The 12,762-nt window shown below is 39.2% G+C and overlaps 1 protein-coding gene across 1 annotated transcript; it reads left to right on the top strand.

Moving 5' to 3' along the window:
- The first annotated feature begins 10,308 nt into the window (after nt 1-10,308).
- On the top strand, nt 10,309-11,238 carry Or4x11c (olfactory receptor family 4 subfamily X member 11C). Its single transcript, NM_001000617.1, is given in 1 exon segment — nt 10,309-11,238. A coding segment is annotated over 1 exon segment (930 nt).
- Nucleotides 11,239-12,762: the final 1,524 nt, after the last annotated feature.

Raw genomic sequence — 12,762 nt, 5'->3', positions numbered from 1 at the left:
TTCTGTTGCTTACAAGAAATGCTCCTTTGTTTTAAGAACAGACACCACCTTAGAGTAAAAGGATAGACAAAACTACTTGGCTTAAATGGGACCAGAGAACAAGGATGTTTTACTATCCCCAAAATTTGACAAAATAGACTTAAAACCAAAACTTATCTGGAGAGAATAAAGATACTTTATCCCAATCAAGGAATTAGTTAACCAAGAAAACATTAGTTTCATAAAATGTATATGTACCCAAATTCTGGGGTTTCCAGTTTTATTAAAATTACACTAGTCTCTTTATAGATACAGGTTAACATCAATCCATCAATAGAAGGTGATTTCAATATCTCACTTTTCCTAATGGACAGGTCATCTGGATAATAAGATAAACATTGGAATTCATTGACATCATATACCAAATGCACTTAGTTGATATCTGCAGAATATTCGAACCAAGCACCCCCCCCAAAATAGATCATATCTGGGACAAGAAGATTTAAACCATTGGTTGTATCCTATCTGACCACAATAAGTTGACAGCAAAAACACCCTGTAGTAAAATACACAAAATCATGGAAGTTAAACAACTTATTACCGAATAGCAAATGGGGTAAAGAAAAATATCAAGAAAGAAATAAAATCTTAGCAGTATTACAGAGCAATAGTGAAAAAAACTGTATGGTATTGATACAGAGACAGACAGATAGACCAGTAGAAAAGAATTGAAGACCCAGAAATGAACCCACACACCTATGGTCACTTGATTTTTAACAAAGGAGCCGAAACCATCCAATGGAAAAAAGATAGCATTTTCAACAAATGGTGCTGGGTCAACTGGAGGTTAATATGTAGAAGAATGCAGATCGATCCATGCTTATCACCCTGTATAAAGCTTAAGTCCAAGTGGATCAAGGACCTCCACATCAAACCAGATACACTCAAACTTACAGAAGAAAAGTGGGGAAGAATCTTGAATACATGGGCACTGGGGGAAATTTCCTGAACATAACACCAATGGCTTATGCTCTAAGATCAAGAATTGACAAATGGGACCCCATAAAACTGCAAAGCTTCTGTAAGACAAAGGACATTGTCATTAGGACAAAAAAAACCAACAGATTGGGAAAAGATCTTTACGAATCCTACAACTGAGAGAAGGCTAATATCCAAAATATACAAAGAACTCATGAAGTTAGACTCCAGAGAGACAAATAACCCTGTTAAAAATGGGGTACAGAGCAAAACAAAGAATTCAGCTGAGGAATATGGAATGGCTGAGAAGCACCCAAAGAAAATTTCAACATCCTTAGTCATCAGAGAAATGCAAATCAAAACAACCCTGAGATTCCACCTCACACCAGTCAGAGTGGCTAAGACTAAAAACTCCAGTGATGGCAGATGCTGGTGAGGATTTGGAGAAAGAGGAACACTCTTTTAGAGTTGGTGGGATTGCAAGTCAGTGTTCGAGACCCTTCCCCACTTTTTCTTCTATTAGTTTAAGTGTGTCTGGTTTGATGTTGAGGTTCTTGATCCACTTGGACTTAAGCTTTGTATAGGGTGATAAGACTGGATCAATTTTCATTCTTCTACATGCTGACCTCCAGTCGAACCAGCACCATTTATTGAAAATGCTATTTTTTTTCCATTGGAAATCAGTCTGGAGGTTCTTCAGAAAATTGGACAATGCACTAGCTGAGGACCCAGCTATACTCTTCCTGGCATATACCCAACACACAACAAAGACACATGCTCCACTATGTTCATAGCAGCCGTATTTATAATAGCCAGAAGCTGGGAAGAACCCAGATGCCCTTCAGCAGAGGAATGGATACAGAAAATGTGGTACATCTTCATGATGGAGTACTACTCAGCTATCAAAAAACAATGATTTCGGGGTTGGGGATTTAGCTCAGTGGTAGAGCACTTGCCTAGTAAGCGTAAGGCCCTGGGTTCGGTTCTCAGCTCCGAAAAACAAAAACAAGAACAAACAAACAAACCATGACTTCATGAAATTCATAGGCAAATGGATGGAACTAGAAATTATCATTCTGAGTGAGGTAACCCAATCACAGAAAAATACACATGGTATGCACTCATTGATAAGTGCGTATTAGCCCAAATGCTCCAATCACCCAAGATGCAATGCATTGACCACATGAGACTCAAGAAGGATGACCAAAATGTGGATGCGTCACTCCTTCTTTAAAACGGGAACAAAAGTATCCATAGAAGGGGATAGGGAGGCAAAGTTTAGATCAGAGACTGAAGGAATGGCCATTCAGAGCCTGCCCCACATGTGGCCCATATGCATATATATACTGCCACCAAAACTAGATAAGATGAATGAAGCTAAGAAGTGAATGCTGACAGGAACCAGATATAGATCTCTCCTGAGAGACACAGGCAGAACATGTCAAATACAGAGACGAATGCTAGCAGCAAATCACTGAACTGAGAACGGGATCCCTGTTGGAGGAATTAGAGAAGGGACTGAAAGAGCTGAAGGGGTTTGTAACCACATAAGAACAACATTGCCAACCAATCAGAGCTTCCAGGGACTAAACCACTACCCAAAGACTGTACATGGACTGACCCTCAGCTCCAACTGTATATGTAGCAGTGAATAACCATCAGTGGAAGGGGAAGCCCTTGGTCCTGCCAAGGTTGGACCTGCACTGTAGGGGATTGTTGGGAGGGGTAAGGGGGTGTGGATGGGGAGGGGAATACTCTTATAGAAGGGAATGGGGAGAGGTTAGGGGGTTGATGGAAGGAAACCCGAAAAGGGAATAACGTTGAAATGTAAATAAGAAATACCCAATTTAATAAAGATGAAAACAAAAACCATAAACACAACAAGAGTGAATAGACATGTGCTTCTTCTCTTTGATAATAACAGTATACACATGATCACTATCTGTCAAGATCTCAAATAATATGTCATGTAATAAATTTATATTCCTTAAATCCCAACCCTCCCAAGAAGCCCTTGGTCCTGCCAAGACCGAACCCCCAGTGAACGTGATTGTTGGGGGAAGGGCGGTAATGGGGGGAGGAGAACACCTATATAGAAGGGGAGTGGTAGGGGTTAGGGGGATGCTGTCCTGGAAACCGGGAAAGGGAATAACAATCAAAATGTAAATAAGAAATAACCAAGTTAATAAAGATGAAAAACAAACAAACAAACAAAAGATGATTACCTGAACCCCCCCCCCCCAAATGACATAAAATCTTCCTGGCAGTAAGTAAAACTAAAACACATACAAAAAAGGCTGGGACAGATTTAAAGCAGTTCTATGAGGAAATTTTATTCACTAAGTGACTACATTAAAAATCAGAAAAAGTACAAATATGTAATTTAATGTTGAAACTCACAATTTACACCAAATTTAAGCCCTGTTGGCAGCAAGAAATCAAAAACACCAGATAGGAACAAATGAAATAGACATAAAGAAAATATTATAAAGAACCCAATAAATCTAAAACACAGTTCTTTGAGAAAATAAACAAGATTAAGAAGCTATTGTTTCATAGGGGAATGTAAGGGCAGGGAGGCAGGAAGGGGTAGATGGTTGGATGGGGGAATACCCTCATAGAAGAAGGGGGAAGGGGTATGGGATAGCGGGTGTATGGATGGAAACTGGGAAAGGGGATAACATTTGAAATGTAAATAATAAATCCAATAAACATACACAAGTCAAGAAATATAAAAAAACCATATAAATGGACTTCAGAAATCACATGATTTCCTAAATGGATGCAGAAAAATTGTAACAACATATTGGATTTGCAAAACCCACCAATATGGCTTCATGATAAAAGTGCTAGAGAATTTAGGGCTAGAGCGTACATACATCAAGGCATTAAAAAGCTATGTGAGAAACCCACAGTCAGCATCATTCTAAATGGAGAAAAAACTTGAAGAATTCCCAGTGAAATCAATAATGTTTACAATTCTCCATACTTTCTCCATACTTTCTCAATAATGCACTTGAAATACTAGCTGAAGTAATAAGGCAAAAGAAGGAAATTAAAGGGATAGAAATAGTAATAAATAAATAAATAAATAAATAAATAAATAAATAAATCTTTCCCTATTTGCAGATGCTATGTGGTTATACATTAGAGACCCCCAAAATTTTCTAGAAATGATGAACAAATTCATCAGTGTGGCAAGGATTAAAAAAAAAAAACCCATCAACTTATGCGTCAATAGATTTTCTGTATACCAACAGAAAAAGTACAGAGAAGGAGATCACAACATACCTCCATTTACAACAACCTCAAAGAAAATGAGATAGATAGGAATACATCTAACTAAGGAAGTAAAAGACCTCTATAAAGAAAACTTTAATCCTGTGAAGAAATAGATAAGGAAAGACAGTAAAAAAAAAAAAAAATCAAAAGATGTTCCCATGCTCATGAACTAGTGAAATTAACTTTATGAAAATAACCATCTTATTAAAAGTTATTTATAGAATTAAATACAATCCCAATCAAAATCAAAGTCCCACATCATTCTTTACAAAATAGAAAAAAAAACTGTACTAAAATTCATGTGGAACCACAAAGACTCTGTGTTGTGGTTTGCCCTGGAGTTATCTGTATTTTGATGCTAATTCCACTGCCCCAAGGACAGCTGCCTAGTCTCCTACTCTGGAATCAGGTGACTTCACCAGAACCTTCTCCCCAATGAATTTGTAAAGTACAGGTGAGGGGCAGGTACAGGATAGAAGGAGGCCTGTCATTGGAGGAGAAGGAAGGATGGGCGGGAGAGAAGTTTGAAGGACAGGAGACTAGAAGAGAAAGGAAGAGGCAGGAGGGAGACTGAGGGGGAGAAGCAGTGGTAGGGCAATGGAGGGTGATGTGAAGATCTTGCTCTGTGTATTTACAGGTTGTTATCAATGTTCCTAATGGATGGTACCGGGCTTTGTATGTTTAAGTGGGCAATTATATCTTATCAATTGGATCTAAGATTATTGTGCTGTGTGTTCTTTTATGTGACAGTTTGAGTGTAGAAAAGTGTGCAGCGGCAGGAGACACTGGGCCGCAGAGGAGTTGGGATGTGTTTCTGCCAAGATATCTAGAAGATATCATGGGGAACTGTGGTGCTGGACCTAGCGGGGTAAAAAACACCAATACTTTTTTTATTTTTATAGTTTTACAACAACAACTCTGGATAGCAAAAACAATCCTGAGCAAAAAGAATAATGCTAGAAAGCTTACCATTTCAGACCTTAAGATATAATACAAATTTATACTGATGAAAACAATATCCTATTGACAGAAAAGTAGGCATTTAAATAAATGAAACAAAACGGAAGACCCAACACAACATTGCACAAAGATGCTAAAATAATAAATCTTTAATACACATAATGCTGTGTATAAGTAAACCTACATACTTTTAATGACATTTTTCTTTCTTTAAAATTGAAAATAGTTTTTTTCAAATAATATTTTGTGATTTCTGGTTCCCCTCTTTCTATCTCCCCATTTATCCCCATTTTCTGTTCCTTTCTGTCTTTTGTTTGAAAACAAACAGGGAACTAAGGAATAATAATTAAATAGATTAAGAAAAAACAAAATGGAAAGAGCTAAAGTAAAGCTCTTATCTTGTCTGAAGATGCTCTTTCTAAGACTTCAAAGAGTACCTAACAACCTCCTCCCCACCAATTCCAGACATGAGATCCCTCTTTCGAGTTGTTGGCCAGGGCTTTACAACTGATCCAAGAGATGCCCCCAAACAAACAGGACATTGCTCTTGCCCTTGCTTTTTCCCCACCAGTAGAAGGTAAATTCCTATTGCTAATGATTCCATGCCCTTCAGACACAGGACTCAGAAAGCCATGTGCTGGAACTTATCTGAATGCCACTTTCCTGAGGACTAGCTTTTATGGTACCAGAAGGCACCATGCTAGCTCCTAAAGGAGGGAAGCAATCAACAGATCTACTCAGCTATGATGCCTATGAACCGCATCAGTGACAAGATATGGACCATTTCTGAAATGCAAGCCTAGTTAACTACTCAGTAATAATGGAATAATGGTAAATGAAGGAGAGTCCATATGCAACAATCTAGAAACATGTGTCCTTATACTCAGTCAGGTGTAGCCTTCATCCATCAAGGACATGTCTCTTTGCAACAGACAGAGAGCCTACAGAAAACCACCACCAACAAAACTGCAGCTCTGGAACCCAATCACAGTGATTATCTATTAAACACTTCTGCACCTAAGGCTCACTTTACATTGAGAAAGAGGATTCTGAAAGATTGTTAGAGCCAGATGGTCAAAGAGTTTTATGTGAAATTGTGTCAAGTAATACTGCCAGAAGCTACGCCTATAAAGTGTTTGTGCACAACTTTAATCCCAGAACTCTGTAGAGAGAGGCAGGTGAATCTCTGTGAGTTCACGCCAGCATGGTTGGCATAGTAAGTTCTAGGACAGCCATGGCTATGTAGAGAGACCCTGTGTCAAAAAAGCCTAAAACTCCGAATCCCCAAACTAAAAACTAAACCAAACCAAGCCAAGCCATCAAATCCAAGCCAAATAAGTCAAACCAAGCCAAACCAAGCCAAAAGACCAGAACAGATGCATCAGATTCCCTGGAACTAGAGAAAGAAAGATGGATGCTGTTAGCCTCACTGTGTGCCAGGAATCAGAACTAGATCTGGAAGAGCAGTCAGTGCTTTTTACCAAGCTCCATCTCTCCCACTCTAATCCTACTCATTTGTTCTCGTGATTCCTTGTTTTGATTCAGGAGTTGAATATGAAAAGGGGAACTTTCCACCTTTATCTTAAATCTTAGCAGGTTTTATGGTTTTCTTATTAATAATTAGTTTGAATTTAATGCATGTTTGTTTACTTTTTATTCAAGGTTGAGTTTTTCTCAGTCACATTTCCTTAGAGGATATTTTGTTTGAAAACAATGCTTTTACACTATCTTGAAGACATTTGATCACAAGGAACTTCACTATCGCACAAAGTCTCATGCAATCTACCAACCTGATATTTTTAATGGTTATCAGCTCATAGAGAATTAATTTTTCTCTATACCAGGATATCTCAATGGCAGAGCTATGTCTTCTTCAGTTTGGTCTAATCTTTGTGAGGTTTTAGTGTGTCTAATGCCTTGTAAGATATTTCTTTCTATTCTTGGCCTCAATTTTTTTTTTCCAGAGCTGGAGACTGAACCCGGGGTCTTACGCTTGCTTTAGCTTACTACTGAGCTAAATCCCCAACCCCGGCCTTAGTTTTTAAAATTAATTTATTTTTATTTTTTCACTTTATATCCCAGTCCCTGCCCCCAGTCACCCCTCCCATAATCTTTCCCCCATCTCCCATCCCCTTTTCTTCTAAGCTGGTGGGGCCCTGCTGGGTATCCCTCCACTCTAGCATATCAAGTCTCTGTGTGGGTTAGGCACTTCCTCTCCTGCTGAGGCCAGACAAGGCAGCCCAGCTAGAAGAACATATCCTATATAAAGACAGAAGCTTTGAAATTGCCCCTGCTCCAGTTGTTTGGTCCCACATGAAGACCAAGCTGCACATCTGGTACATATGTATAAGGAGGACTATGTCCAGCCCATGTATGTACTTTGGTTGGTGGTTTAGTCTCTGAGAGCACCAAGGTCCAAGTTAGTTCACTTTGTTGATCTTCCTGTTGAGTTCCTATTCCCTTTCAAGCTGTAATCATTCCCATTATTCTTCCATAGGAGTCCCCAAACTGCATCCACTGTTTGGCTGTGGGTCTCTGCATTTGTCTGAGTCAGCTGCTAGGTAAATCTTGTTAGATACTGGTGTGCAAACATAACAGAGTATCATCAATAATGTCAGGATCGGTGTTGCCGTGGGATAGGTCTCAGGTTGGGCCAGTCATTGGTTGGCAATCATCTACTTTCGTAATGTCATTGGAATTTTTCTTCTCAATCAGGTAGAACATGGGAAAGTGCCTTTAGACAGAAGAACTAGAACCTGCTTTGAGGAAAAACCATACCTGGCTGATAGCCCCCATTTTATACTATTTTGTTTATTCAATTTATATATATATATATATATATATATATATATAATTATTATTTTCACCACAATGAGATGTCCTTTGAAAATTTTTGACATGAATGTTTCCTAATTCTTGGGCAGTGCATGTCAGTAGTGCCATTTTACGTTAAGTCAGCAGATTAAATTTATAATGAATAGGTCATCTCTTAACATGTGACTCATGTGGGTCAGTGTTCTCTGAACAATGGGTGACTTCAACTGTTTTGTGTTTATCTCTGTCTTTTAATATTGTTTCCTATAGAAGCTTTTGAAGTCCTGCTTCCCATGAGGCATTATTAGGCATTATTATGAAGGGGAGATAGTGCACATCTCTGGGGATCTCCTTCCTCTCATCTGATCATGTCCTCTCCCTAGATGTCATCTATGATGCAGTGTGAACTTAAGACTGAGCTGTCTGAGTGCTCAGATTTCTATGGCACATCCGTGGCACGTCTGCTCTTCTTTTACTTGAAAAATCAGGTAGATTTGAGGTCTTAAGTTTAAAACTGCAAGGGAAGCAGTTCTATCCTGGTACTCCAGGGAGGCAGGGCTAGGTCATAGTTGGCTTAGTGCTTCTCCATTGGCTCACAGAGAAACAGCATGAGTCCAGAAACTGCTTTTGCATCTGTATATTCAGAGCAGCAAAATTACATGGACTTTGCTGTGGCTTTAGCTTTGTGTTCAGGGGCATCTTTCGTATGTGATGGCTGAATATATTAGGACAGAAAAGGGAGGGGTGCCATGAAATTCATAAACACTTCACATACTAGCTGTGAAGTGGTAAGAAAGGAACAGCCTCTCCCTTTAGGAAGATCATACTATAGCTAGAGAGATGACTGCATAGATAATTGCTATTCAGTGTGGTAAGTGCTCTGATTCCAAAATGTCATGAGGTAAATGTGGCCACTGACTGTGAGGACCTATGGATGTGGGAGGATGTGGAGTTTCTATCTCTGATAGAAACACAAAGAGACATTTGAAGAGAACTTGTACCAGGAGACTGGGTAGAGATTTATGGTCTCAATTCCTGTAGTATGTGTCTCTGTATTATATCATTTGGAATATTATCCTCTAAGAATTTAAAGTACTTTCTAGAAATCACAGAATTGCCATTGTAGGAAATCTGAATGTATGAGGACAGGAGTCTGGCTTGTGAGCAGTACCTTCCTTCATAAATGGATTTTTGGTGTTCACCTTCTTTTTGTTTCTATGTTTGCTCTACTGTGTCCCTTTTGACCTGTAGGAAAGTCAATCACCTCACCAGTCTGAGACTTGAAGGAAGATGAGCTTTGTAATATGAATGGACGCCATCTGGCTCCTACTCTGGAGTCTTGTAGGAGAGGCTCTGAGGATGCATACCGTCCTCAACTACTTTGCACCTGTCTAGTGCATACCAGGATACTTTCCAAATCAGTTAGTGGCAGTGGCAGTCCGGATGATTTCCTGAGGAGATAGATGTCTCTAGGTAAGGGCAACCCTGAGCATGAGCGAGCACTTTAAAAGAATGACAGACTACTGACACTGAGGACACATATTTGGAGGAAATGAGCATGCCAGAAAAGAAGATAATTGAGCATGAGCTGGATTATGATGGCTTCTTCAATTAGATGACTATAGACATTAAGGATTTGGAGGAGAAACAGGAAGAAGGTCACAGACTATGACTGTATAGGCTGGTGGGTGTCTTAAGAGGTGTTGAATGTCAAGGGAGGTGTATCATGGCCATATCTTCTGAAGGCCCTAATAAATATGTGAGGGGTGAAGACCACCACCCTGCAAACCAAGATAGGAAAATGAACCAGGAGAATGGCAAAGAAGGAAACCTTTAGTGGAAAACACAGGATGTCAAAAGTATGACAAAATTATCTAACTTGGATATGTCAACACTCTCCTGTCTGCCCCTTATTGAACAATGAGTGGATTTATTTGAGTTTATGAATGGTCACCCCACTTTGACTTCACTCTGTGCAACAAGATCATTTGCTCATAGGGTGAGATATCCTTAATGATTCCTCCTTGATTGTAGGTAAAGTCCAAAGTCCTAACTAGCCTTCATATATCGGGGATATTCTGTCTTCAGCTTTACATTTAGTCGCTTTCTCCATAATTGCAGCCATACAGAATGCACTCACATTTTCTCTCTCTCTTTGGTACACTTTTATTTTAATTATTAACTCCTTTTTATCTTTTAATACTTAGGTCAATGTTTTCTGGAAAAGATTTTATTTAAAATATCTATTTCGTGAAGTCTTTTGTATCATTTCAGATCGTACCAACTTGCTCCCTCATGGCTGACCTACTCAATGTGACTGAGTTCATTTTCCTGGGACTCTCTCCCAATAAAGAGGTGCAGAGAGTTTGCTTTGTGCTATTTCTGCTCTTGTACATGGCCATTGTGCTTGGGAATCTTCTTATGGTGGTCACTGTGGCAGTCAGCAGAAATCTTGGATCCCCAATGTACTTCTTCCTCAGCTCCCTCTCCTTTGTGGAGATCTGTTATTCCTCCACGACAGCCCCCAAACTCATCTTGGATCTCCTAGCTGAAAAGAAATCCATATCTGTGTGGGGCTGCATGACACAGCTTTTCTTCCTCCACTACTTTGGTGGCATTGAGATTTTCCTGCTCACAGTGATGGCCTATGACCGCTATGTGGCCATCTGCAAGCCCCTGCACTACACCAGCATCATGAACCGAAAGGTGTGTATAGTCCTTGTGGGAACAGCATGGACGGGAGGATTTGTGCATTCTTTTGCCCAAATAGTTCTCATCTTTCCTTTGCCCTTCTGTGGACCCAATACCATTGACCATTATTTTTGTGATGTGCTTCCTCTTCTTAAACTTGCCTGCTCAGACACCTTCCTCATTGGTCTGCTGATTGTTGCCAATGTGGGAACACTGTCTGTGATCATTTTTGTGGTCCTCTTAGCATCCTACGTGGTCATCTTGTTCCACCTGAGAACTCTGAGTGCTGAGGGACGGCGCAAAGCTCTGTCCACCTGTGGGTCCCATGTCACTGTGGTTATATTGTTTTTTGGTCCATGTGTCTTCATCTATTCGAGGCGTTCTGATACCCTGCCTGTAGACAAGATGATAGCTGTGTTCTACACGGTGATAACCCCCCTCCTCAATCCTCTCATCTACTCCCTGAGAAGTGCGGAAGTGAAGAAAGCCATGAAGAATCTATGGTTCAGGACTATGAAAACAGATGAGAAATAGAGTCTGGATATTGGCTATTGGGATTGGAATGGTGCTGAGTCTAAACTGATGAGCACTGAGGGCCCGGAAGGCTCATTTAGCATTATCGTAGCTGATAAATATCTTCTAAAATATTGTATATTAGGTCCTATCTCTAAAATATTGCTGTATATTTACCTATTTTAGACTGTTTGCTTTCTTACCACTATCGATAATACTGTAGTAAATATTTGCATCAGAGTGTCAGACTATATTTATTTTGGTTTAGATACAATTTCTATGGTAATTTACTGTGACATGTGGAAGAAATATTTTATTCATAAGGTTAATTAGAATATTTTTTCTTATGAATATACTCTTGAAATATCAAATACTTGACTTCAAAAACTTTTGTAGTGACCTCTCTCAGTGTGTCTTGACAGATACTTGTTAATTACAAAAGGAAACATGAACTTTCTTAACTACTCTTACACTATTGCCCACAGTGAGCGTCACTACTAATGAAATAAAATGATCAGGTACATCTGCCACCAAGTTCCCTCCCTTCGTTTGCCTCTTATGAATATTTTATTTTCCCTTCTAAGTGAGATTCAAGCCTCCTCACGTGTGTCGTCCTTTTTTGTTTGGCTTCTTTGGGTCAGTGGAGTACATCTTGAAAATCCTGTATTTTATGTTTAATATCCACACATAAGTGAGTACACAACATGGATGTCCTTTTGGGACTTGGTTACTTCACTCAGGATCTCAGGATCATATTCTTAAAGGCCATACATTGGTCTGCAAAATTCATGATGTCTTTGCTTTTAATAGCTGTATAGCACTGCATTATGTAGATTGACATTTCCTTGTTTATTCTTCAATTGAGGGACATCTAGGTTGTTTCAAGTTTCTGTCAATTAGAAATAAAAAGCTATGACCATAGTTGAGGAAGTGTCTTTGTGGATGAAACATCTTTGGGTATATGCCCAGAAATAGTATAGCTGGGTCTTGAGGTAGAACTATTCTCATTTTTCTGAGAAACTGCTAAATTGTTTCTGAAGTGGTTTTACAAATTTGCTCTCCCACCAGCAGTGGAGGACTGTTCCCCTTGCTCCATATCATTCCTAGCATGTGCTATCCCTTAAATTTTAATCTTAGCCATTTTTGATGGGTGAAAAATAGAACCTCAGAATTTTTTGATTGTGTGATTTGCATTTTGCTGATGACTAAGGATTTTGAAATTTTCTTAAAATGCTTCTAAGCCGTTTGAGATTCCTGATTTGAGAATTCTCTGCTTAGATCTGTACTCCATTTTTAAAATTGAGTTATTTGGGTTGTTGATTGCAAATTTCTTGAGTTCTTTATCATTTTGGATATTAGCTCTCTGTCAGGTGTAGGGTTGGCAGAGTTCCTTCCCTAATCTGCAGGCTATCATTTTGTACTATTGACAATGTTCTTTGCTTTATAGAAGCTATTCAGTGTGAATAGGCCTCATGTATCAATTGTTAGTGATAGAGCCTGAGCCATTTGTGTTCTGATCAGGAAATTGTCCCCTCTACCAATGCG

The sequence above is a fragment of the Rattus norvegicus genome, chromosome 3 (genome assembly GCF_021556685.1).
Source record: "Rattus norvegicus strain SHRSP/BbbUtx chromosome 3, alternate assembly SHRSP_T2T, whole genome shotgun sequence".
Lineage (NCBI taxonomy): Eukaryota > Metazoa > Chordata > Mammalia > Rodentia > Muridae > Rattus > Rattus norvegicus.
Note: the sequence above shows the minus strand (reverse complement) of the source record. Positions and strands in the feature narration are given on the sequence as shown.